The 27,960-nt window shown below is 36.7% G+C and overlaps 2 protein-coding genes and 1 non-coding gene across 4 annotated transcripts; all 3 read right to left on the bottom strand.

The window, feature by feature from the left end:
• Window positions 1–1,463: 1,463 nt before the first annotated feature.
• On the bottom strand, window positions 1,464–2,397 carry LOC131301025 (uncharacterized). 2 transcript variants are annotated; one of them, XM_058327117.1, is made up of 2 exons: window positions 2,174–2,397; window positions 1,464–2,065 (listed from the first exon to the last, which is right to left on the bottom strand). In XM_058327117.1, the coding sequence occupies exons 1-2, from the start codon at window positions 2,339–2,341 to the stop codon at window positions 1,721–1,723; spliced, it is 513 nt and encodes a 170-aa protein (XP_058183100.1). In that variant the 5' UTR covers window positions 2,342–2,397; the 3' UTR covers window positions 1,464–1,720. The 2 variants fall into 2 exon arrangements, with proteins under 2 accessions (XP_058183100.1, XP_058183099.1); XM_058327116.1 differs by having other exon boundaries at window positions 1,464–2,119; window positions 2,174–2,394.
• A 20,569-nt stretch (window positions 2,398–22,966) lies between these two features.
• LOC131302165 (small nucleolar RNA snoR100) lies at window positions 22,967–23,073 on the bottom strand. Its single transcript, XR_009191637.1, has one exon. It is a non-coding gene; the product is annotated as a small nucleolar RNA snoR100 (small nucleolar RNA).
• A 2,069-nt stretch (window positions 23,074–25,142) lies between these two features.
• LOC131301026 (uncharacterized) lies at window positions 25,143–26,048 on the bottom strand. Its single transcript, XM_058327118.1, has one exon. It carries the CDS (start codon window positions 25,880–25,882, stop codon window positions 25,445–25,447), a length of 438 nt encoding a protein of 145 aa, XP_058183101.1. The 5' UTR covers window positions 25,883–26,048; the 3' UTR covers window positions 25,143–25,444.
• Window positions 26,049–27,960: the final 1,912 nt, after the last annotated feature.

Consider the following 27,960-nt stretch of genomic DNA (forward strand, 5'->3'; position numbering starts at 1 on the left):
ACTTCATTTACAGAACCTCCGTAAATAATGATTTTCCGCTGGTTTATATATCCTACTTTGTTTTTCCTAAGGCTTATGCCATTGTACTAGACTTCTAGTAATTAAGTTGTAATATGGGCGGCGTTTTGCTCTGTATTATTTATGCTATCAAAGTATCTTTTCATTTTCTACTTGTTAAGAAAAAAAACAACTAAACAACCAGTTTCACGTACAAGGAGAGCCCCCCCATTTTTTTTTACAGAGGAACAAACCTACAAAGCCACTATATGGACCTAAAGAGAGGGAAACTATATTCGTCATTTCTCTAGTGAGATTTAAAGAGAGAGAGAAACCGCCCCAATTACTTGCACTTATAAATCATTTCACAATCAGTGGAGTAATTATTTCGTGGTCTTAGCACTCCAACACTCTTATCTAGAACATGTTTATATAAAGTTTGTACTCTGTGTACATACAAATGTGTGATTTAAAAAAGAAGAAGAAGTGTAAAGAGTATCACGTGACAACGTCGAAGACAGAATAATTAACCTTGCTTAAAGAATGGTTTCAACGATGTGTTAGGAACATATGTGAAAAGTTGAGTCTTATATCAAATAAATAGAAAAATGGTTGGACCATAATATACAATTGGATAGTTTCACCACTTACAAGGCTTAGTCTTTTAAATGGATATGGGTCATTCAATGTATATTGGGTTCATGTGATGTGATGTGGACTATGTGAACACTCCCCAAAGGATTGGGTCTTGGCGCACATGGAATTAAGGACCTCAGGCGGATCAGATTCCCAACACGATGGTCATTCCTTTTAGCTTTCTAAAAAGTAAAATGTTGGTTATAATGCCACGACACTTTATTTTAATGCCACGAGCATCTCCAACAAGAGATGTCAAAACTAAGGTGGCATCTCCAACAGTCACTTTTGGCATAAATTATCAATCTAACAGATATGCTTTCACTCATGCCAAAGTTGAGATAGTTTGGACATTTCCCACTCTCATGCTAATTTTGACATCTATCTATCCACATGCCAATTTTCATTTTTGACATAAGAATTGGAGAGGGAGAGCTTGATGTCAAATTGAAGATGTTAAAGTGCCACACAAGCCTTAAAAAAAATTGACATCTCCCGTTGGAGATGCTCGATCTTAAAACTAGTCCTATGTCCCTTTTAATTCTTACTTTTATCTTTCATCATTTTTTTTTTCCTCTTTAGACACACTATCTCTATCATTTCGTTCCTCTTCTCCATCTATATATTCTTCTCCCATTTGCTCCTCTCCACTCTCCCTTTCAAATTTTCCCAACTTCCTGGACCACGTTATTTCTAAGTCTGATTTCATCTTGTAAAGCATTAGGCATTATCTTCTTCTTCACCAGTTTAAAGTGGTAATTTTGGAGCTAGCAAGTGAAGCGAGAATTTAGAGCGGTGCGTACGAATTAAAATCCATAAAAAAAAAAATGTAAATAGATCTTGTAAAGTCTATTATTGCAAATCAAGAAGTACCGTTGCTGAATTCATAGTCCCTCACAATTATGGACTTATTATATGCCTAGTAACATATATGGAGGGAGACACAGAATTCTTCAAAATTCAAACACCAAACGAGCCAACATAACAGTTGGCATTGGAAAGCAAGCAAGAAACACACATAAAACTAAGACAACACACACACATACATAGGGAGATCAAACTTTGGGAAGTTTTACAGCAGATATGATCATTTTCCACGGAGACCGCGGAAATACGATCTGGGGCTTGCTTCAAAGGAAGCCCTAGGAATCCTGAAAGCCCTGCCGGTTCCGGGAGCTATCATCATCCTGGCCATCGATCCTCCTCCGCCACCACGGAAGAAGCGAAGGAGGATCAGAATAACCACCACGCCGATGATACAAGGAGTGCCAACTTTGACCCAGTATTTCATTTGCTCTGCTGTAATCTCTGGTGGGAAAACCTCGCCTACTTTTGCTATGCAAATCTTGCCAAACTGCTGAAGCGGTGGGAAAACGTCGTCCAGTACTTTTGCTATACAAAGCTTGCCAAAGCGTTGAAGCAGTGGGAAAACCTCGTCCAGTTTTGCTATGCAAAGCTTGCCAAAGTGCTGCAGCGGTGGGAAAATCTCGACCAGTTTTGCTATGCAAAGCTTGCCAAAGTGCTGAAGCGGTGGGAAAACCTCGTCCGGTACTTTTGCTATACAAATCTTGCCAAAGGGCTGAAGCACTGCAACAAATTCCTTCGACTTCTCCGGCCCATAGTTGATCCATTTCTCTGCCCCCATCACACTCGCTGTCTCCCTTGACTTGTCCAGCACATAGTTCATCGAACCCTGTACTGCTCCCATCCTTCCCTCTCTCTCTCTCTCTCTCTCTCAAAAATTAGCAATGCCAAACTTTGGAACAATTAGTACACTTTTAAAGGAGAGCCGAAGCATAAAAGCATATGTATGGTTTTTCTTTTTGGTAGAGTTTCATTTGCGTTCTCTCCAAGCAAAAGAGATGCTATATACCCTACATCCATCTACTACACTATCCATTACATTTTTTGTGAATCCCACTCCGAGTTCTAAAAAAATACAGAAAAATGATCATAAGTCTAAAAATAATATTTTATGAGATCCTGTAAAAAATCAACTCCAACGGATATTGGTAAGTATTATTTCTTGATTTGTAGGGGTGAAACTGCTTCATTGCATATAATTTCGCCCTACAAATCCAGAAATAATATTTACAGATATCCGTTAAAATTGATTTTTTACAGGATCCCATTAAATATTATTTTAAAATTTATGGACATTTTTCTGTATTTTTGTGATACCCGAAATAGGCCCCACAAAATATAGTGGATAGTATAATGGATGGATGTAGTGTACGTAGACTAGACTTATTGTTAACTGCGGATCAAAAAAAAAAAAAAAAGACTTATTGTTAACTATTACTATACTACTTAATTTTTAGTGGGCATCTTAATTAAAGAGTTATTTAAGATTTTTAATTATGGGAGTACGTAAAACCTTCGGTATTACAATCGTGGAAATTGTCACCAAATGAGAAATTGCTTTGATTACCTCAAGATATATACAACCGTTAAAACCCAAAACTGTTAAATTTGTTGTTTTGTTAATTTTTTGCATTTTCTAGTATTTGGTTTTGTCTTAAAATATATTTTGCTTAAAAAAAAATTTAGATTCTTCTCGAATCAAGGAGATGAAAAATTGAGTTGAAAAATCTTATTCAGTAAATTTTTTAATAAAATAGCTCATAAAATCATATTCTTCTTTTGGCTTTTTGTTTCTTGGGGGAAACTTTTACTGCTCTTTTTAGTGATTTTTTTATATAATATGATAAAAAAAATTTAATTCTTTAATTTGTCTAGTTCAGAATTACCAAAATGATATGAAGAAAATCAGCAAAAAAGGTGACGCCACTACCGAGGAAAAATACACATTCTAAAAAAAATACCACCCCAAATTTTACACTGCCCAAACTCAGGGGTGATTGTTAATTCTCTATCCATTCCATATTGGTTGTCCATCCCAGGGAAATTCAACTTTTTAAGCTGACACACAATTAATGGATATCTCATTATAAAGTTTGATTAAATTTATGATATTATCGCTTATTAAGTGCTCCACTCCGTGGACATTCCAAAATAAATTACATGGACATGTAATATGGGAGGAATCGAGTAATTTTTTTCTACGTGTGTAATTTTCTATCATTAAATAGCTAAATTACTATATGCATTTTTATAGGTGACTAGAGGAAGTATTTCTTGTTGAACTGTAATTATTGTTGACCAATATTTTTTTTTTTAACCGCGAAATTTATTTAACCTAACTGCATGCCATAGTATTGAAATCCTTGGATATTTTTCATATCCTTAATTCAAACACATTCCTAGATTGAAAGCACTGATCTTCTCACGATCACTCTCTCAGTTTGGCAACTTAAAGCATGGATTTGGTGGAGTTTAATTAATGAATGTGTTTTGAAAATAATTATTAATTTTTGCACTGGCATAAATTGCACCTTGAGCCCACTTTCTGTTTCTCTTCACTGGAATTCGCACCGGCATAAATTGGGTACAGAAGGCCTTCTTAAATGGTACATTTGGTATTTTAAAAGCAGATCAAAAATGCTACTTGCACAACCGTTGTGTTGGTTGTGTGCGTAATTATGACCGTCCAGATGTATTTGGACGGTCTAAATTTTTAAAAAACTCTTCTAAGGAAAAGTTTAACTTTTATGAGAAAGAGTTTGAGCGAATTCTGGCCATTTATTACAGCAACGGACGGTTAGAGATTGGTTGTGTGTTGTATTTTACACAACCGTTATGTTTGTAGCACTTTTGAAAACCGATTACCGATCATAATTAATTTTATGTGCTTTTACACAGAAGTTGGACCATCATATGGACTTTTACACCTCCCCAGGAGAGAACCATTCATTCAATGATTCTGGAAAAAAGAAAAAAAAAATTTCTTTATAAACCCAACTCCTCTCCTATTCCTTCATCCAACCCAACACAAGAGGCTGCCGAATCTGCTCAAATCACGAACACATAACTAACAATGGGAGGTTGTGAGAGTACCCATTCCAATTTCAAGGCTGCTGGAAGTGATCATGATCAAGATTTGGCTCAGGTGGTGAAAAAGGAGAAAGAAGATCAGGTGGTGGAGACCCTCAAGGTGGTCGGTACGGTGGCTGCTGTGGCCGTAGGCGTTGCTCTGGTGGGATGGGGTTTGTCTCAGCTTGTAGATGGCTTGGAAGAAAAGAGTAACAAGAAGAAAATGATGAAAGCCCCCGGGAGGGACTTCCGCATCTTCAGGGATGACTTCGAGCGCGACCCCTCCGGCTATTTCCGCAGCCTTCGTGATTGAAATGACCGAAAAACATGGCTACTAAGATTAGTAGGTTCGCGTAGAATGGGATCTTTATTTGATTATTGATGTATTTGGTAGTATTTTGAAGTAGTAACGATGTGGCTCTTTATGGTGAGTGACGACTATGGTTTATCTATGTTTTTGTGCACTTGCACTAGACTGTTATCAGATGAAAAGTGGCTATGCTAGTGAAATTTCATTTTTTTCCTTCGTCTCTTAATCACTATACAAAAAAAAAAACGCAAACCGTACGAAACAGGGAATTCATTCAAATTTGGGGGCCAGAGAACTTAAAAGATGTGTAAGAAACAGAAGTCAAAATGCACAATTGAAATACTACGGAAAACTATCGAAACTTGTGGCAGTATGTAATACTCTTTCCGTTCTCATTCTTTTCTCCCTCGTCTTATTTCAATCAGGAAAAAATTTAATTATAACTTTTAAATGGTAATACTATTTATATGCAATATAGATCTTATATATTTGATAAAGGATTTTGATTTTAGCGTTCAACTTTTTACTGATGGCACTCCACTTTATTCATAAAGTTACTCGAAGTTTCTAGTAATTTCATGAACAAAGTAGAGCGCTATTAGTAAAAAGTGAAACGCGAAAATCAGTTTCCTTTGATAAATCTCAACGAGCTCATTTAAATGATGTTTTCAAAATTACCTAAAAATTATAGATTGCAATATATAATTAATTAAAAAGTGACACAAATTCCCAAAATGGACTAAAGAATGGAGACGGAGGGAGTGAGAGAGATGCCATGAATAAGTTCTTGGGTTTTGTTAACGTATGCCCCCGGGGCATATGATAAACACTATATATTCTCCTTCATTTATTTCTTTTTGTATGAGAAATCTAAGTTCCAAACACTAGCCACAAACTCTTCATTTATTGTTTTTGAAAAGATCAACTTTTTTTTGTTTTGGATAGAAATACCCCAATCAAACATATACTTTCCCTCCCAAAACATTTTCGGCTTCCCTCGTTCCCTCCCAAAATTAGTTGATTAATTCCTTTTCAGCTTTTTTTGGAACCGGAATTTTTATTTTTATTTTGAACAGATTGATTCCTTTTCACCTTCCTTGCACTCTGACTAGTATAAAAATTATCTGAAAAACTAAAAAACTCATCAGATATATTCAAACTTAGAACTTTCATTAGATTGAAATCAACATCCAAAATCATGAACGATTCTTCCGAAAACTTGTTTTTTCTCTGTTTTTGTCCAAATCAACAAACTCTCCAGCCATGTTTTTTCTCTGTTTTTGTTGCTAATGGCTGTGTATGAGTATTTATAGAAGAAAAATGTGAGTATTTATAGAAGAAGAATGTGAGATATGCTCGTGGATGCATGTCAAAAGTCCATGGAATGTGAAAAGGCATAAAAATGGTGGGAGCCAAATGAATTGTGGAGGGAAAAGGAAAAAGTACCTTTACCCAGCCAGTTTTGGGAGGGAATGAAGGAAGCCGAAATTTGTTTGGGAGGGAAAGTGTATGATTGATTAGGGTATTTCTGTCCAAAACAAAAAAAGTTGATCTTTTCAAAAACAATAAATGTAGAGTTTGTGGCTAGTGTTTAGAATTTAGATTTCCCATACAAAAAGAAATAAATGAAGGAGAATATATAGCGTTTATCATATGCCCCGGGGGCATACGTTAACAAAACCCTAAGTTCTTTACGGAGGAAACAAATCGCAGCAGTCCAAATGTGTTTTGGACGGTCCGGATTTTAATGAAACTTTAAACTCTTCACCGAACAAGTTTCATTAAAATGTGGATGGTCACGATATACCTCTATAAAACCTTATTCATGGAGCTCCGTGAATATGATTTTCTCATGTAAGTACGAGCAGAGTATTGTTATGAGAAGGCAGTAACTTTAAAAATAGAAAAACTTTTTACCAGGGGTTTTCATAAATATGCTAGCTTTTGCGAAGCTGAATAGCTCACATCCAAAAGTTTTTTGGGTGATTCAGATTTTTTTTTAAATTCGGACCATTGATTGTCGAAACGGAAATGTGAGATTTGCCACCTCCGTGAATAACTTATTTGCGGCTCCTTTTTGAATAAGTTATTCTCCTTCAAACAAGATCCATAATGTGTGATGAAGAAAGAGTTTGAGATATTACATGGCGATCTTAAGGTTTAATGTTTAAGAAAACTTTTGGGTGGATCCACCAGCATTGAATATTTTTTTGGTGGGACCTCAAGCATGGAATAATTTTCAGATCTTAAGGTTTAAGAAAACTTTTGGACGGTTGCCGCAATGTGCATTAATACACTTTCGTCCCTCAAACATTGTATATTCTTTAGGGCTTCGTCGATAAATAAGGGTCTCAGTTCGTTCCTAGTTTTATTCACTCAAAAATTTAGGAAAATACTATTGTAAAAGAGTGAGAGGGAGGTGGTGAGAAATATTTCAATAATATCTTGTTGGTAATACATTCCTGCAACGAAACATGTATTGAATTAACATTGGTAAACCCCATTTTAAAATGAAATTTATCTTCAAAGCATATTCTCAAAATCAGGCTCGCAAATCAATGTACTTTGATGATTGGACTCTTGATATCCAATTTTGTTTTACTCCATAAATTTGCCAGCAGTAGAACCAAAGGCGTGATTAGAGCTAGTGCTTCATTTGCTCTCCTCTAGTCTCCGATGCAAAACCTTGTCCACTTTTCAATCGAACTCCCAACAAATTAAGTTTTTCTTCACTTCCTCCACTCTATAAATGAACCACTCCTTCGCCCCCATCTCTCTCCCAGTTTCCATCAACTTCTTCAGCATATCGTTTTTTGGGGGGAATTCGGGAAATTTTTACTTTAGGAAGTTCCAAAAGAAAAAAGTAACTTTAAAAATTAAAGTTTGTATTCCCTTTATTTTCTCTTGGTCTTTTTTCCCCTTGTGATGTGGTTTCTGTCTTTGGTTTTAACTTTAGGAAAAGTTCCAAAAGAAAAAATAACTTTAATAAAGCTTGTAGTATTATATTTCAACCCCCGGTGTAGTTTCTGTCACTAATTAATGAATGCTACTCCACTTTGTATAGCCCACAAATTGGTTTGACAGTGATTATCGTTATAGATATCCTGATTTAGATGACAGTTTAGACGACGAAAAGACCTAAGCATCTTTTGGTCTTTTTCATCATCTTATATGAATTTTTATTTTTCAATTTCAATTTTAGTCTACATTTTTATATTTTTTCAATTTCTTTTATCGAGAAAAAAATAGCTAATGTAAAATTTTGACCCAAATCTTGTAAAAATTAAGCAAAAACAACCAAAAAAATCTTGTCAAAAGTGGGAGGATCGGAAAATGTTCATCCAAAGGGGCCTTACAAATAGCAACGATAGGACGTTTGAACATCTCTGTGGACATAAAAAAATAGACAAATTAACCTTCAAAACAGAAATAGAATTAGGTGAAAAGAGTGACTAATTTGGTTTGCTTAGCTTCCCCTGTTATTTTCGTTTTATATAGTGAAAATTCCTAATAGGATGGTCCGAAGAGTCATTGTGTATGTCTCCTACATTTTTAACACATTTTTTTTTTGACGAGGTATCCACACATCTAAACGGGATGAGACTAATTCACCTAGGGCCAGCCGCAGGAAATCAACATTCCCGAAAACCGGAAAGCATTTAGAAATAACTAAAAGGAGACAACTAAACACGTACATGAGGTTAGCCACATGGACTTTCACCTCCCTATTGGTTGGCCTAACTTTCAAGAATCCAACTCACACTTTCATAATGAAATTTTAACACATTGACTCGGTGTGTTCGCGTCATGTCTTGTTTTCCTTCGTAAAGCAAGTGTTACAACAATGGAGTATTTTGGAACTCATGTACGTACTCTTATTTCTTACTCCAATGCACTCTTCAAATCCCTTTTCCAAAGTTTGCTTAGAAGATTCATGTATTTAAGATTTTACGGGAGTAGGACCTTTGGAATCCCAATCTTAAAAATTGTCACCAGATCAAATTGCTTTTATTCCCTCTCGGAAGATGGACCATCACGAAATCCTTTACCCTGCCCGAGATACAGCCGTTAAAACTCAAAACGAGGTATCCCTTTTGTTTTAATCTGGTTTAGCTCTATGGTTGCTATGGTTTTTCCTAAGCTTTTCACCGTTGCCTGTACTGGAATTCTGCTCTGTAATTTGTTAAGACTAATGTAATGGTTTCTTTCTATATTAGTACTATGTGATCTTGCAAAGATGTTTCTCGTAATGCTTATATGAACAACTGAACCTGAATCAGCACATCAAAAACCCGTTTCGTTCTTCCTGCATCCAGGCATAAATGCAAAAATGGAGTAGAGCGAATTCTATTCAGTTCTTCCAAGGAAAATGTGCTTCAAAAAGACATGGATTGATATCTGATGAAGACAATTTTTTGAGTGGTTCAAGCTCTCGATAAGCTCTATAAAGTGAACGATTTAGATCATCCAAATAGGCCCGGCACAAGCCCTAAAAAGGATGCTCTGCACAGTTTAGTTGGGTTCCCCGAACTGGAGAAGCCATCTCCTTCAATCAAATGTGTGTGAAACGAATTTTATTTCCGTACGGTAATGCATCGTAAAGTCTAATAGGAAAAGGAACCAGGGCCCAGGTGAAGACCTGGAAGGAATACTATCCAAGGAAGACTACCCCCACTTAAAGTGAAAAGCATCTGGCGTTAAGGGATACAGCAAAATAGGGTACAAAGGAACTACATCAATTTTCTAGTTCTTGGGTACCGTCTTTCATAAATTTTTTTTTTTAATCTTTCTTCTGTCATTAAACTCAAAAATCTTCTTTAAATTAAACCCAAACCGAACAGGGGCGATGTGCTGAAACCTTTTCTCAAGACTTTCCATTTATTTATTGTTATATTCAAGTGATTCTGTTGTGATGTGCCAAAGCATCTATTGAAAACAGGTGTTTCCACAGTTTTTCAAGAGTAGGTATTTATCACGGAGTACTATTAGTAGTAGTAATGGTTACAAGACCTTTTTGTATTCTCAATACTATGAGAAATGGTTGAAAAATCAATCTCACTATCCTTCGAATATATGCACAGAAGATGGACCATCATCTAATCTAACCCTTTACACCTCCCCGAAGAGAAACCATTGTTTCTCCAAAGGACTTTGTAAACCCAATTCATCTCAACCAAGCTCACAAAATTGAACAAAGAACAAACACACACAAAAGTGCGAAGTTTATCTCTATTTTTACTTCTTCTTTTTTTGCTGCCAACAATGAGGAGTTGTGAGGGTGCTCATTCTTGTTCCAAGTGTGGTACTGGAAGTGGTGATCAGGATTGTGCTGATCAGATGATCAAGAAGGAAAGAGATGAGGCGGCGGAGACCGTTATGGTGGTTTGTGCGGTGGCGGTGGGTGTTGCTCTGGTGGGATATTGGGTTTTACCCAAGCTTGTTGGTGCCTTGGGAGAAAAGAGTGTCAAGAAACTACTCCCTCCGTTCCTTATTTATAGTCCGGTATTTTATTTTGGGCTGTCCCTTAATAAATGTCCATTTTGTAAAGTTAGTGGGTAAAAGTTGATGAATTGTCTATTTTATCCCTAAAAGTATATTCTATTTTAAAAAATAAGTGAGTAAAAGTGTAATGATGATGGGTAAGTAGGGAAAGTGGATGAAAAAGTTGATGTGAAAGATATAATGATGATGTCTTTTTAATAAGTTGAAATTACGAAACAGGACATTTAAAAAGGAACGGAAGAAGTATTAGTTAAATTAAAGAGTGGCATGAAAGCCCCCGGAGGGGACATCCTCATCTTGAGGGAGGTTTTCGCGCCCGAGCCCGCTGCCTACTTCCGCAGCCTTCGCAATTAGAATCATTAAAAAAGAGGGGGGAAAAACCTATGGATTACACAGAGTTGATGAATAAGTAGTCGGTAGCAGTGCTCTTTGAACTTTGATGACTGCGGTTTAGAGCATCTCCAACCCATATTCTATTTCTTCATTTTGGAGGAAAAACATTCTCCAATTCATCCTCTAAAACTTTCCTCCATTTGGGAGGATGAACTTTGACCCTCTAAATATGGAGGATGAAGGAAAAAATAGAGCATCTCCTCTAAATATATGTTGGAGTTGAGAAATAGAGTGTTGGGTTAAAGCATCTCCTACCCATACTCTATATCTCTATTTGAGAGTATCAAAGCATTCTAACTCATCCTTTCAACCCTCCTCCATTTGAAAGTATTGGATTTTGATCCTCTATATTTAAAGGGTAAGAAAAAATATAGAGGATCATCTCCATAACACTATTCACCATTTTAAAAGACATTTTTGTCCTTGTAAGCTTTTCTTACTAAATTTTTATACCAACCATATCATTATGAGAGTATAAAAAAAGGTTTTTTTTTTCGTAAAGTGATTTTAGAGGGAAAAATAGAGAGTTTGTGGTTGGAGTAAATAGGAATAGTGATTTCCTCTAAAATCACTTTATGAATAAAATAGAATATTTTGATACTCTCAAATAGAGTATTGGATTGGAGATGCTTTTAGAGTTGAGATAAATAGTACAATCCTCTAAATCTACTTTTCAAATAAAATAGATTAATTTGATCCTCTCAAATAGAGATTTGGAGGGTGTTGGATTGAAGATGCTCTTAGCGAAGCGTTTTGGAAATGTACTGAACTGTAATCTTGATTAAAAAAAGTGTTCATTAATTGTTGGATGAAACATTTTGACAATGAACATTTTAGTTGAAAGTTGGTTATGCTGAATGGAGTGTTTGGGAGTCTACTTTTTGGCTTTTTATTTTTAATTTTTTAGTTTTTTGACTTTTTGGATTATAGTCAGAATATGTTTTGGATAATGAAAGAGTGTTTAGGAAATATGTGCAGAATGTATTTTGAAACAGTAGTAGTGTTGGTAGATAAATGATGAAAATGAATTATGAATTGATTTGTTATCAAGTGCCTTTGGCCTTTATTATTGTTTTAAAAGGTGTACAAATATTTATTTCTTTTTGCCTTTGACCTTTATTATTGTGTTAAAATATGTAAAACTATTTACTCCCTCCATCCCAGAATACTTGTCCGGTCCGCAAAACGAAGATTTAAAAATAATACAATTTTTGCAAGAAAAAATCAAAATTTTTTTAACAACTTACTAGATATATCAATGAGTATTTTTAATTTGTGAAAAAAGTTTAAATTTTTTCTTAAAAAAATTGCATTATTTTTAACACTCCATTTGCGGACCAAACAAGCATTTTGGAATGGATGGAATAATTTTTATCATTTTTAAAATTTTCACAAGTGAGGTGTAAGGAAAATTTTGAAAGCTCTCTCATTACCCTTCCAATTCTGCTCCGGTGACACAAATTGTTCCACCGACGAGAACGACCCTTCTTCAACAAGTCTGAGCTTTTCTCTTTTCTCTCTCTCTCTCTCTCTCTCTCTCTCTGGGTGTATCTGTCATTTGGTAGACAGGTGAGGAAAGATGGATAAGAATCGTCGGGGGGGGGGGGGGACCAGGTAAAAACAAGGAGGAGAAGTAGGTATTTTAGTAATTCAACAGAAAATGGGAAAAAAGCAAAAACATGAAAAAGACCTTCGGGCCTAATTTTGGATTTTGGCTTCTAAAGTGAAAATCAGTGAATCTTTTCTCCCAGAATGAGTTCTTATAATAGAGTACCAATCAGACAAAATGGGAAAATGGAAATGCAAAAATGCAAGAAACCACTTCCCAAACACCCCCTAAATGTAATTCCGGTTTCTTGGTTGTTGTATGAACATAAATCATAAAACATGAAAAGAGGGATTTCGTTAAAATCTGGAGACCGAAGAACTAAAGAAGCAACAGAAGGAAAATTAATCAGAGATCCAAGATTGAAGCTCTCATATTCTCAATCTTAAAGAGAGAAACCCCAATCGCCCCCATCAGCCCCAATATCATCTTCATTGACAAATCACCATAGGAAATACCCAAGATCCAACCTTTGATCCATCAACAGAGTACACAATTTGACAACAATTTTGGTAGATCCACTCAGGCTGAACACACACAAACCCCATCCATTATCTCGTTCAATAAAACGGAAATCTCAATTCACGAAGGCGCAGATGTACAGAAATCCTTCAAACACAAAACAGCTATGGAGGAGCAAGAGTTCAATTTGCTCCAACGTATTCTGTTTTTTTTTTGGAATCGAAGCCCATTTCATTAACAGCCAAAATAGGCTAAAACAGCGAATCCATCCTAGAACAGAAGGGATCCAACAGCAAACCATCACCGAAATAAAATACTAAGCACAGGTGACCCAGGGGCAGCGAAAACTAGTGACCAGACCTGTGCACGACTCACCGCCACAAAGGGTCGGGACACGAGGTGTCAACCATCTAACCACTAACCGCCCCGGCTTGATAAAAGAACCTTATCAGAGATAATAAATACAAACCGATGGAAACAGGAGTACAAACAGACAAGAAAGACAATCACAACCACCATGGATGGATACCACAAGCACTCCGGCCACCTCCAGCCGAGGGGAACCATCCGGAGCCGACTGGATCTCGAACTGAAGGGATGGAGAAACATCTCCGGCAAGCCTACGCTGGCACGACAGACTCCGGACACGGAGATCGAAGTAGGAATCCCGGGCAGGATCTCCGATCACCGGTCACACGGCGCCGATGGCCGAGAAAACTCCCAAGCCGATTGCTCCCTTTGCTGACGACGAAAAATGGCCTAAGGCCACGCCCCGGAGCCTTATTGAGTCACCACCACCACCCGCTCCAACTGCCGTAGCACCATCCAACAATCGGATTAAGCACCGAGAATCGAAACCATCCAGCCACCGCACAGCACCACTCCAGCAAAAACGAGAAACGGTAGCAAACAGCACAAAATCCTTATTTACCCACCAACACCACCCACCGGATCAGGAAAAATCCGACCGGTACGAATCCGAACGGGAGAGACCAGCCGGAGAAAACCAGAAAAAACTAGCAGAAAAAAGAACGGAAAAAAAAAACCCCCAAAATCCACCACACTGACCGCCCACAACCACCATCTCACCACCGCCACCTGCCGGTCACTACTACCAGATCAGGGGGCCGAGGAGGCGCCGGAAGAAGGAGACCACAAGCCTCCGGCCAGGGACTCAGCTACCGGAGCACACTCAAAAATCCACCCAAACAGAGAGGGTCCGAATCCAGGAAACCAGAGAGGAGAGGAGAGGAGAGGAGAAGTAGAGGGGACAGATGGAGGGAAGAGCCGGAGGGGAGGAGGGGAAACGAGGAGGCGGCGCCCCCTCCCCCGGCCAAAACCAGACTTGGGGTTTTTTGGTTCTCTGGATAAGGTAGAGAGAGAGAGAAAGAGAGAGAGAAAGTCTTAACGTATTCTGTTTGGTTTGATCAAAGCAAGACATACATAGACATAAACTGGATTAACAATCAGACAATACATAATACTAAACGATAGTAAGAGAATCAGACAAGTTCATCAATGCTGGTGTTTGCGCGAAGATTGCGAAAATAGGATCTGGGATTTCCTTCAAAGACGTGCCTAGGCATCCGGGAGGGATACCTCCCAGGGGCCCTCATCATCCTCGGAGCCCTACCTCCGCCGCGGCAGCAACAGCGGCAGCAGCACCGGAGGCACGTGATCAGAACCACCGCGCCGGCGATGAAGATTGCGGCTGCTATTAGCCAGTGCTTCAGTTGTTCTCGTCTAGCCTCCGGGGATAAATATTCTTCCACTTTTTTTATCAAACTCTCGCCGAAGTTTTCTATCACTATTAGCCATTCCTTGAGTTTCTCCACTACATAGTTGATCCACTCCTCTGCCCCCATGTCTCGCTCGGTAGCCATCTTTAGCATTGAGTTCTCTGCCCCCATCTCTCTCTCTCTCTCTCTCTCTCTCTCTCTCTCTCTCTCTCAGACCTGGAAACAAGATGATACTACTATGGAAACTTGTGGGCAGTATGTAAATGAGATAAATAGAGGTGAAGTAATTGATTTTGGCACATCATGTTTTGATATCCGCATTACAATATTAGTCGTTTTGTATTCAAAATACACATGACAAGACTACAAGACAAGAATTAGAGTATGGTTATAAAAAAATAGAATGTCAAAATCACTGCTCACAAAGTAGATTGAGAAAAAAAACCCAACTCGGACGGTAAATTGACTAGAGAAAACTAATTGTAAAATTCTCAATACAAGAAATATAATTAATTCTGGACTTTCTTTGAATTGATAATAATTGATTTGCCCTTCGATTGATATTCCAAGCTAATAATGGAAAAATAGTCTTAATGCTGATAGGAATCTAATTAAGTAATGAATAATATATTTCCAAAAATTAAATCTTTTTAGATCATATATTCCAAATAAAACAGCAAAACAATATCAACTCAAGTAAAGAAATGTAAAATTTCTACATTTATAGTCAAAATCTAGTTTTAAAATTAAATCATGGTCCTAAAACTAGCCTCCACTCGAATTTTCATCCATGACATCATCATGGGTTAAGTTTTCATTATGTAATTATATAAATTTGCAAACTTACCCTTGTTATTTAACTTGAACATATACTAGCAAATGCTCACGTCTAAAGGCACATGCAAGCTTAAGAAAGAGTAGTCTTAGGGTTTACTTGAATTTCAGGTCTAAAAGACAAAGTTCATTTTCACTTAGGATGAAATCCTAAAGAAATCTAAGGAACATAACTAACATTTAAATTATCCTAAAAACATGAAAAAAGAATTCCAAAGTCTCTTCCTAACTACATCCCCAAAAGTACTTTAGGCTTTCTATTTTTCTATTTGTTCTTGGGTTTTTTTCTGTCTGGTGGAGTGTTTGCTTTCTCTCTAATTAATGCAACACCATAATGGCAGGCAATCCCATCATAATTTGGTTTGGCAGAGACTATCGCTATTGGTATCCTTTTTTCCCTCGAGAATAATATCCATTCAGTGTCCTGACTCACTCGCAATTGGCGGTTCAATCCTTTTTCGACAATGACAGATTTAATATAGAACTCATATACTAAGTTGTGAGTTCCATTAGAACGCGGCAAGTTGTGAGTTCCATTAGAACGCGGCGTTGTAAAGAAAATTGAAAACATCATTACTTTGTTTGGTTGAGGTTTTAGAAATGTATTTTTGAGAGTTGAGTGGTAATGAGTGGAGAGAGATAAAGAGAGAAATTTATTGAAAACTGTGTCGAGAGTAAAAGTTACTCGTAAAATGGTGAACCAAGCGAAGTGATACTAATTTGTCCAACAATGATTGGGGTATGTTTTACTACTAGGATCTGACCTGCAGTCTTCATTTCAACTTTGAAAGGATTGTGCTAGTCTTTTTTTAATGCCAATAAGAGCATCTACAACTGCCTAAGCGGATGGAGTTTTTCGCTCAAGAGGCGAGATCAAGCACCAAAATGGCAGACCCAGCAGCCTAGCTTCACGGTCGTCAATCTGGCGTTCCGCTACAGTAACTCGCTGGTCCGAGCGAGCTACTGTAGCACTCGGTTGGTCCCCTCTCTCTCTCCCCTTGCCTTCACAACCACCTGATCTGCCCGTTGTCGGTGTTGTTTGGCTCCGACGAGGGTAAGAAAGGATATACCCCTTCTCTGTCTTCTCTTCTTCTTCTATGATATGGGTGCAATATTCTGAAAATTACTCAATTGTGGGTTGCAATTTTTGAGATTTTCAGTGGGTTTATGAAAACTTACCGATTGTGGGTTGCAATTTTTTAGATTTCAAGTGCGTTTCTGAAAAATTAGTAATTGTGGGTGGCAATTTTTGAGATTTCCAGTGGATTGCAATTTTCTTGGAGCAGAGAGAGAGAGAGGGGTATGGGTGGTGGTGGTTATTATGGAGGTGCCGGAGTTGGTGGTCACAGTGAAGAGGTGTTGTCGGGTTTTTTTTTGTTTTGTACTATTATTGTTTATTAGTATTTGCTTAGCCTAAATTGCCTTGGCTATTGGGAACTTCAATTATTTTGTGGCTAGCTAAACCAGTTTTTGAGGTAATTTCTTGCTTAAATGGCTAGAAACAATTTGAGTTTGTTGGAGATGCTCTAAGAGCATCCACATTATAATAAGCAAATGAGTTTGAATAATCAAACTTAACAACAATATTCAAAAAATACCCCACATTGTAATAAGCAAAGTTATAAGTCTTTAGTAAATAATCAAATTTCATTTATTCCATAACCAAACTTAACAACTTTTATCAATAACCAAAACTCAATAACCAAACTTAATAACCAAACTCAAAAACACCCCACATTGGAATCGTCTCATCGAGACGAATAATTTAGTGTGGTCGGGTGCGTAATTGAAAATTTGTTTGTGATTGGACAAATGTGCATTTTGTATTGTGGGGGTTTTTTTGGTTAGGGATGCAAAAATAACCAATGTGGAGGTAGAGGTTGTTAAGTTTGATTATGAACTAAATGGATAATCAAATGCTGACGTGGCACATTTTAATTATTGATTTTGATTATTACCATTGCGGATGCTCTAACTATGTTAATAATTAAGTCTTCGATTAATTTCACAATAAAGTAAGAAAGAAATGATTTCTGTCATCTACAGCTTCCTTTAAATCACGAAAAGATGTACATATAGGAGCGCTAGGAAGAATCGGGGGTAAGTATTCAGTGACCCAAGATCCTCTGTAGTCTTTTCCCAAAATTAGGTGTAGCATATACCCATGTATGTCGTTTCAGCCGCAAGAATATTGATCCTACACCCAAAACTCACTAGGTACATGGGTACATCAAATTTTGGGTACAGGGTACTTCTAGTGGTATTTAGTGCTCTTGATTTGGACATGCAAAACCTGAGAAAATCTTCAACAACTTTATCATGTGGCTATGCGAACTACATGATAATTTTTTCAAAGATTCGTCATGCACGAGTTCATGGCATTTCTTTTACTGTTGTAGGAATGACGAAAAGATTTCAATATATGCCAATCAAAAAAGAGAAGAAAAGAACCCAATGCTAATAAAAAAGAATCAACAATATAAGTGACACAAAATTGCATGTGAACCCCAACTATACGTGATTGTGTGTGAGTTTATCTGTCTTTACCACTTTTGCTCTATTAATTACTAGCATGATTTGCTACTAGGCGGGAATAACTAGTCACCTTTTAGCACTACTTTTCAATTGCATATATTTATAAATGAATCTCTCAATCTATCCATCTACATAAGCTTGTCAATGAGCCGGATCCGACAGATCTGGATCCGATAAGACCCAAATCCGATAAGACTAGAATCCAATAATGATAATTCGGATCCGAAAACTTTTTTACTTCACAAATTTTAGCAAAAAAAATTATATTTTTCAAAAAAATACAATTTTTTTTTCAAAAAAAATATTTTCAGAAAAAAATTTAAAAAATTTAAAATAAAAAGTAAAAAATAAAAATACAGCTTAAACATTTTTTTTTCAAAATAAAAAATTTACTGTTTTTTTTTTAAAAAATTAAAAAATTTATAAAAAATAAAGTTCGGATTCGGATCCATAACGGATTTAATCCGAATTCGATCCGATCCGTATTTGGATTATCGGATCGACATTATCATATTCGGATCTGGATCCGGATCGAATTTTTCGGATCGAATTTGAATTAGATCTGATCCATTGACAGGCCTACATCCACGGTATCCCCATACAAGAGAAGAGTCAATCGACTTGGAAATTGCTATATCCCTGCTCAACTACGACTAGCAAAGTTTGCAGTGAAATTAATATACTGGAAAAAGCTAGCTTGCATGTGGTGGAAGGATTTCCAAAAGCAAAAGAACTCCTCAAACAAATTAGGATTTCTCGATTAGGAATTGCTGACTTTGGTTTAGCTTAGCCTTTAAGGCTCCTTCATGACATCGATTAGATGTGAGGTCATCTCATCCGTTACGAAGGTTGATTTTAGCACTCCATTTTGTGACTTCGTTTAAGTGCACTCCATTTTTCGTATTTATCCATGTAAAAGCTTACTACGAAGTTATTCTTTATAGATTCATTCTTCACAAATAAAATGGTTATCTTATAACTTGTGTGGATACAAACAAAACAAAAGAAATGCACTTGGATAAAATGAGAGCGAAAAAATCATTTCCCCTAAAGTTTTTTTTTTTCTCATGAGTGCTACTTTTGAATAGCGTCGCCTTGAAGTTCTCATAGTTGGTGCTGCTGCTTTTGCTTTTGCTTTCATGCATCAAGTTTTATCATCAACTAAAGATTTGTTCTTTTTTCACTTATTTTTGCCGTTCATATCTTTTCTGAAATTATAGAACAAAAGAACATTTTTTTGTCTTTATTTAAATATTTTTCGTCTTTGCTAATTTTGCATTAATTCTTTGTAAATTACAGACCCACAATAACCAAAAAAAAACTTTAAAACTATGGACAATGACGATAAATGATTCAAAGAACTGGTATGCATTTTGTCGTCAATAAGTTTTTAAAATTTAGATCATGACTATTTACTCTTTAGATTTCTTTTGCCAAGCCGAATTAATAATCCCTAAAGAACTAACGCAAAAGTAGCAAAGACAAAAGTAATTCTTTTAGGTTAATTATTAAGCCAAAAACACCATTGCGCTGTTAAACTCCCTAAACGGAGTCTAACTCAGTAACTCAATTTCTCAAACTTTTCTGTATAAAAAAACTCCTCCCTTCTCAGTTCTAATATTTCTCAAACAGAGTCTAATATTTTGAAAGATCCCAAAAAGAAAATATACACAATAATTTAGGACGGAAAGAGTAGTACTGTAAAAGCAAGTGGCCCCACAATAATTTGGTGCTACTGCTTTTGCTTTTGCTTTCATGCATCAGGTTTTATCATCAACAAAGATTTGTTCTTGTTTCATTTATTTCTGCCTTTCATATCTTTTCTAAAATTATGGAACAAAGGAGCACTAAGAGATTTTTTTTTCTTCGTTTAAATTTTTTTCGACTTTGTTAGTTTTGCGTTAATTCTTTGTAAATTACTGACCTACTATAACAAAACAAAAAAACATGGCCACTAAATCGTACGTACGAAACAGGGATTTCATTCAAATTTGGGGGCCAGAGAACTTAAAAGATGTGTAAGAAACAGAAGTCAAAATGCACAAATGAAATATGGTTTCCCTGTTGGATCCATTTTCCAGTCATAGACCTAGGCTTATAGATTCATGTACTGTTCATGTAGTTGGGGTAGAAAAAGTTACAGAGTGTGGTGAGCTGAGAGAGAGAACCAGAGAGACTGCGAGTTCATGATCAGTTTTCAGTTTGGACGTGCGAGCTCCTCCCCCAGTGAGAGTTTTTGTAATCGATCACTGCATGCGATTCAAATAATAAATGAAATTGCACCCGATCGTGAGTATGTGTGTGTGTTTGTTTCGATCCTGGAAGCATAACAATGCCCAAGCCCAAGGCATGAAAACGGCCCTTCTCCAATATTCTCCATTTCAAGGAGACATGAGACAAGTTTTGAAGTGAACCTCCCAACAACAAAGAGAAAAAAAACCCCATCAACCACCTGGCATTGTCACTAGACAACCATATACAGATCAATAATTGTGAATTCTTCATCGTCGAATAATAGAGGTACCCAAGATTCAACTTTGATCGAACACCAGAGTATTCAATTTAAGCGACAAATTTGTTAGAACCCCACTGAAGTTGAAAGCACAAGTACTCCATCACTACTAATAGAAAGGATATCTCAAACCAGAAACATACACCAGTGCTTTTGCACATAAACCCACAAGAGGCGCATATGCACAGAATTCCTTCAAACACAAAACAGCTACGGAGCAAAAGTTTAATTTGCTCCAATGTATAGTATTCTGTTTGGTTTGAAAGCAAGACATGCATAGACAAAAACTAGCTTAATAATCAGACAAACATAATAGTAAACAGTAGTAATGAATTTCATACCGAATATAGATCTTGTTTGATAGATCTCGATTAGCTCTTTAGTACAGTATTTTCGAAATCACATAAAATATTATAAATTACAAGATATAATCAATTAAAAAATGACACAAACTCCCAAAAAAAGACTATTAAGTTGGGACGGAGGAAGTATTTTTCATAATTTTAAGAATTTTGTATTATTGCACAAATTGAAACTATCAAACAAGATCCATGTCGCATTTTTTTGAGATTCTTATTAGAAGATATAAGCGATTGAAAACTGAAACGAATATCAAAAATGAAGAAAGAAAATGGGACAAAAGGAGTATTGCGGTAACAAAATGAAGTAATACTATTTATATGCAATATGGATCTTATTTGATAAAAGAATTTGATTTTCGTGCTCTACTTTTTACCGATGGCGCTCTACTTTGTTCATGAAGTTACTAGAGTGAAGCACCATCAGTAAAAAGTTGAGCGCGAAAATCAATTTCCTTTGATAAATCTCAACGAGCTCTTTTAAATTATTTTTTTAAAATTACCTAAAAAATTATAAATTGCAAGATATAATCAATTTAAAAGTGACGGATTCTCAAAAGGGACTAAAGACTGGAGACGGAGGGAGTAAGAGAGATGCCGTGAATAATTTCTTTATGGAGGAAATGAATCGCGATAGTCCAAATGTGTTTTGGATGGTCCGGATTTTAATGAAACTTTAAACTCTTCTCCGAACAAGTTTCATTAAAATTTGGACTGTCGCGATACACCTTCGTAAAACCTTATTCATGGAGTTCCGTGAATATGATTTTCTCATGTAAGTATGAGAAGAGTATTGTTATGAAAAGGTAGTAACTTTAAAAAAAGAAAAAACTTTTTACCAAGGGTTTTCGTAAATATGCTAGCTTTTACAAAGCTGAATAGCGCGCATCCAAAAATATTTTGGATGATTCGGATTTTTTTTAAAATCCGGACCATTAATTGTCAAAATGGAAGGGTGAGATTTGCCACCTCCGTGAATAACTTATTCACGACTCCTCCTTGAATAAGTTATTCTCTTTCAAACAAAATCCATAATGTGGATAAAAAAATATCCATAATTATTTCTCTTTGACCAAAAAAAAAAGATTCATATTGTATACTATTTTTTTATTTCGATAAGGTCATTATTTTTAAATTTGAAAATATGTATTTATTTCTTAAGTACTTGTTTTTGAAAAACTGGAACAGAGCCTAATAATCTACTCCCTCCGTCCCTAAATAAGTGTCCGGCGCGCAAAACTAGGCCTTCAAAAAGATGCATTTGTTTCGTTAAAAAAATTAATTTTTTTTCACAAATTAATAGATAACAATGAGTTCTATTAGATTGTGAAAAAATATGAAATTTTTTAATAGAAAATATGCATATTTTGTAAAACCTAGTTTTGCGCGCCGGACACTTATTTAGGGACGGAGGGAGTAACATATTAATTAGTAACACAAATGACACAATTAAAATTCTAGAACGGAGAGAGTACTTGCATGGTTGGTAGTATTAGATCAGTAAAGATATAGGTATCGAAAGGGGGAGGGAAATTGTACCGACCGGCCGCGTCGGGCCGTCTCCGGCCACCGGACGGCCGATTCGAGCCGTCCAAAAATTCTAAAAAAAAAAAAACCGATGGAGCCCACGCAGAAATCAACGGCATCCGATGTGTGTATGTTACTTGATCTAAACACATTTTTTTCGTGTATATATCTCCCCCTTTCGGTACACATAGCATGGCTCGTATTAGATTACTAGTCACCTGTGAGTACTAGTACTTTTCAATTTCATATCTACAGAAGTAACACATGAATCTCTCTTCGATCCATCCATACGTATGGACGAAATCAGGATTTTATCCTAACAGCGGCGAAATGTATACTAAAAAAGATGCATTAATAGTCATCGGTTCCAGAAAAAATTAAAATGACATAATAAAAACTATATTAAATGATATTTTTCATTTGCACATGGAGTACGAAAAAATACTAATTTTAATTTTGGGTATCGATAATGTCACTCCAACAACAACATTATCAGAACCCATGTAGTCCCCAATCATTGGGAGTATGAGCATGGGAGGATTGGAGACAGACCTAACTTTTGGTAATATGTACAAAGTGGTTGATCTCAGAATACCATTTAAACAATAGCCCTCCTATACGTGATTTGCTACGGAACTATGCCCCCAAATCAAAGCTAATTGGTATTAGAGATGACAGGCCTAGAGACCAATTCAATTTATGTGCACATTACTATACTTCCTTCATTGATATTTCAGAGAATCGGTATGCATAAAGATAATGCCACTCTCCAAATTTATAATGTCACTCCTCAGATTTCTATATGAATTTTCCAAATTGATAACCGCATCCCCTTTTGGAAGTGACATTATAAATTTGGGGGTGGCATTATAATTAAATTTCCTTAATTTTTTAGGTTAAGTTATTTTAGGATTAGAATTAATATGGAGTTTTTTTTTCTTAATTACACATCATCATTTATATTATTTCAATTTGGCCTTTTGAATTTAGTTTTAGAATACTTTTTCGGGTCTCTTTTCTTGAAAAAAAAGAAGAAGATTTATGACTAATATATAATAAAAAATAAGGAAAAAAATCTAACAATGGTGAGACTATATAAATTGGGGATAATTTTTTTTTACATATGATAATTACTCCCTCCGTCCCTAAATAAGTGTCCGACGCGCAAAACTAAGCATTACAAAACATGCATATTTTTTATTAAAAAATTTAATTTTTTTTCACAATCTAATAGAACTCATTGCTATCTATTGATTTGTGAAAAAAAATTAATTTTTTTAATGAAACAAATGCATCTTTTTGAAGGCCTAGTTTTGAGCGCCGGACACTTATTTAGGGACAAAATGAGTACATTTTTTAAAATTCTTTTCGTGGCGACCGCCGCCACTAAACCCTTGTGGTCCCATCCTTGCATCCATAGTTTCAACTTTCACAAGAAAGGAATCGTGTGGAAATTAATAGCCTGGGCCTGGCCGCCGCCACTAAACCCCTGTGGTCACAAACACACACCTACACTCACATGAGGTGTGGACCCCATACACATACTAGAGTGCGTAATGTGTGTGGGACCCACTACTCATGTGAGTGGTGAGTGCATGTTTGAGCGTGAAAATGGACGTGACACTAGCACCATTGACTAAAGAAAGTTAAAGTTTGCAGAGAATACTGCAAAAAGCTTGCACGTGGAGTACGATGCCATGGGAGGCTTTACCCTTCTTTCTCTGAACAAATACAAATCACAAACATGCATTATGGTACATGAAACATTTTCGTGGAAGCGTCCGAAGTTCAAAGTTGTACCAGCAGCAATTTGACCACGAATCGAAATTTTTGGGTGCTTAGCCTAAGCTAAGAACCACATCTGATTCATCTTGTAAAGCATTAGGCAAATCTTCTTCTTCACCAGTTTAAACACCAAACGAGTTCACATAACAGTTGGCGTTATATCTTTACTGTTTCAGTTGCAGTTGCTTCTTGAGAAAAAAAAAAAGCTTTTCAAAATTAAAGTTGATCAAATCTTTTGCTCGACCATGTCACAAGAACAATGGAATTGATTAACCATGTTATCAATTGAAACATAAATAGCAGATAAAATTGGTTATTTGCTACTAAAAATATTGATAAGGGTGATCTTTAAGTGGTTTCCAAACTTTTGTAATGATGCATAGTTTTGAAATTGTTGCAAATTCTTGTCATGGAGTTTGGTGTTGGAATTTTATCTACTACTAGTAATCATTATTTTTGAAGTCGATTTATCCTTTTATCGTTTTACTAGTGAAATGCATTAAAGGTCCCAAGTAAGGCCTTGGAATCTTGTAACCCCTTCTAGGAGCTGTTGCCATTTTGACCACCATCTCTCCGTTATCTGCGTACAAGTTAATCCGAATACATGAATTAATAAAAAAGAAAAACAAATAAAATGTAACCGGCCAACACCTTGTGTTGAACAGAATGTGTTCTTTTTCAGCGTAGAGGATTACTACTAATTTGATAAAAACTCTTTCACTGGCTGTCCCGATCCTTACGGCCCCTCCTACTTGTGCGTGAGGTAACGTTGCATCAAGAATTGCTAACAAGGACAATGGAATCTGAGACTTTATGAGGGAACACACCCTTAAATTCCAAGCCAAGACCGTTAACTCAACCTCTTGGGATTAAATTTCAGTGGGCTTTATTTAATTAGTGTGAACTGATAAACATAGTACTCCATCTGATTTCATATCTTGTGAAGGAGAATTAGGTATATATTCTTGTTCCCCAAATCCAACGAGGACTAATGTTTTGAAACTATCAAGAGTATTAAAGGTTAGGAACGTATACTTAAAAACCCTTCACAAACATGCATCACCTGATCATCTTCTACATATTGCGGCGAATCACCATCACCGATCATGGTCCCTCTCTCTTTATACACAAAATACTCAAGACAAACACACAGAATTCTTTTAGTAAGTTCAAACACCTGAACGACTCAGCAAACAGTAATTGGCATGAAAGCAATTAAAAGAAACACACATAACAATTGACACAGAAATACATATATAGAGATAGGCTACCAAACAGAGAGATCGAGAGACTCAAATGGTGAAGCAGATACGATCACGCTCTTCGGAGACCGCGGAAATACGCTGCGGGGTTTGCTTCAAAGGGAGCCCTAAGAATCCTGACAGTCCCGCGAGTTCCAGGAGCTATCATCGTCTTGGCCACCGATCCTCCTCCTCTGACAACGCGGCAGCAGCAGCAGCGGAAGTAGCGAAGGAGGATCCATAAAGCCGCTGCGGCGACGATGTAGGGAGCGCCAACTCGGGCCCAGTGTATCAGTTGCTCCATAAAGATCTTGCCGAAGTGCTCGAGCACTGCCAGGAATTCCATCAACTTCTCCCGCACAAAGTTGATCCATTCCTGTGGGCTCATCGCTCTCCCTATTTCCTTCAATTTTTCAAGCACATAGTTTGTCCAGTTCCCGAATTCTCCTTCTGCTGCACTTATGTCCAGCCCATAGTTCATCGAGCCCTCTACTCTCATCCCTCTCCCCATCTCTCCCTCTCTCTCTCTCTCTCTCTCAAAGCAACAATGCCAAACCTTGGAACAATTAGTACAATTTAAAGGGAGAGCTGAAGCTTAAAAGCATACTATGGTTTGTCTTTTTCTTTTTAGTAGAGGTCTGCGTTCTTCCTAATTAAACTTAAATACTACTCCACTACTTCTCAGTGGGCATGTTAAAGATGAGAGAATCTTATTGTTCTTTACAGCACTGATCAGTCGCGATCGTTAAAGATATCATCATATCCCTTCGTTATTTGGTTTACTAGTGATACTAATCTACCTATTATTGATGCGACCCAGTTTTCCATCCAATAATCATGTTTTTCCCTCCTCGGCTAAAGAATAATCACTCATCGTTAGGTGGTCTACTTTTTACAGTACTGTTTTTACAGGGACAGGAGCCTTTATTTAACTCCAGGAAGGACTCGCCAGCCCTTAACTGTTCAGTCTTTTTCTAATTTCCCAAAACCATGTTACTTGATGACTTTTCGTACATGATAAATTGAACCCTTCACTTTCAATCCTGAGAAAAGGTCATTAGAGGGTGGAGGCTCCCGTCCAATGTAGCAATTGTCTAGTCCCATCAAGTCTCGGCCAATTGTGGGCCTTTTTTGGGTCCAAAATAATAATTATAATCGTTTACTCTAGATCTCATTGAGGGTTCACTTGGCTGCATGCCCCTTGTGTGCCCTTCATGTGAAAACTCCTCAACACTTGCTATTACATTGTCGATTTTCGTGGATGGTATGGTCTGAAATTCTGAATTGGTGGCATATCCAGTGGGTTTGTCCAGCCTCATTGGAAGAGTTAGCAAGTTGGTGGTTTGGGAATAGATTCCGAAATTTGAAGAAAAATATTTGAGAAGTGTGTTTTTTTGCAACGTTATGGTCAATTTGGTTAACGAGGAATGGGTATATCTTTAACGGGATAACAACTGAGGCTCTGGAGGTGACGGACCTAATTAAAACTAAGGTAGCCATGTGGATGAAGGCCAAATTTGACATCAAGCTCTACACGGTAGAGGACTTCAAAGGATATTTGGATGGGATCCGAAAAGTGAATTGTAGGGTGAGGTAGACAAGGAGGGTAGTCAGTGAGGTGTTCCTATCCAATCTTGGTTGGATATAGCTCTGTAGTTTCATGTAATAGTTACTGTTTTTGATCAATGTACCCCGTCGAATTTAATAAAAAGTTCTGTTTGCCGAGCAAAAAAAAAAAAACATTGGCCACGTTGATCGGATTTCGTTTGATTCCATTTCAAAATGCATTAAGTCTCATAAAAATGTGATAAGGGTGATCTTTAAGTGGTTTCCAAATTTTTGTAAAGACGCATAATTTTGAAATTTGTGGGGCTCCGATAAATCTGGTTCGCTCCTTCCTTGATCATGGTTCAAGAGTACTCGTGACTTCCACCTAGCCTGCACAAGGAAGCACGACTAAAAGACCACATCGGAGGATCTCCAGAATGGCCCTCCGGTGCAAGGATGAATACAGTTGCTCAAAAATGAAAACCAAGAACTAGAGTTTTAGAGTATACGAGCATATACCTCTCTAGGGTTGGCATAATGGGGTATTTATAGGGCACTCCTTAGCTTGGCCTCAAAGACTGCACATGTGCTTGTCACGCGTCAGTTGATGTCACCGAAGCCAAAAACTAGCTAGGGTTTTAGAGTATACAAGCATGTATACTCTAATTTTTCAAAGATTCATCATTCATGAGTTCGTGGCGTTTCTTTTACTGTTGTAAGAATCATGAAAAGAACCCAATATATGTCAGTCAAAAAAGAGAAGAAAAGAACCCAATGCCAATAAAAAAAGAATCAACAATATAAGTGACACAAAATTGCATGTGAATCCCAAATATACCGTGATTGTGTGTGAGTTTATGTGTCTTTACCACTTTTGCTCTATTAATTACTAACATGATTTGCTACTGGGCGGGATTAAGTAGTCACCTTTTAGTACTACTTTTCAATTGCATATATCTATAAATGAATTATTTTTCGCTTAACCAAAAAAAAAAATTCTATAAATGAATCTCTCCATCCATCCATCCATCCACAGTATCC

This window comes from Rhododendron vialii, chromosome 9a (assembly GCF_030253575.1).
Source record: "Rhododendron vialii isolate Sample 1 chromosome 9a, ASM3025357v1".
Classification (NCBI taxonomy): domain Eukaryota; kingdom Viridiplantae; phylum Streptophyta; class Magnoliopsida; order Ericales; family Ericaceae; genus Rhododendron; species Rhododendron vialii.

What these genes read in the sequence shown, in the direction of transcription:
- LOC131301025 (XM_058327116.1), bottom strand. Translation starts at nt 2,341, where the DNA reads ATGGGAGCAGTACAGGGTTCGATGAACTATGTGCTGGACAAGTCAAGG. An exon ending in TAGCAAAAGTACCGGACGAG is followed by an intron (nt 2,120 to 2,173) that starts GTTTTCCCACCG and finishes AAACTGGTCGAG; the next exon opens with ATTTTCCCACCGCTGCAGCA.
- LOC131301026 (XM_058327118.1), bottom strand. Translation starts at nt 25,882, where the DNA reads ATGGGGAGAGGGATGAGAGTAGAGGGCTCGATGAACTATGGGCTGGAC.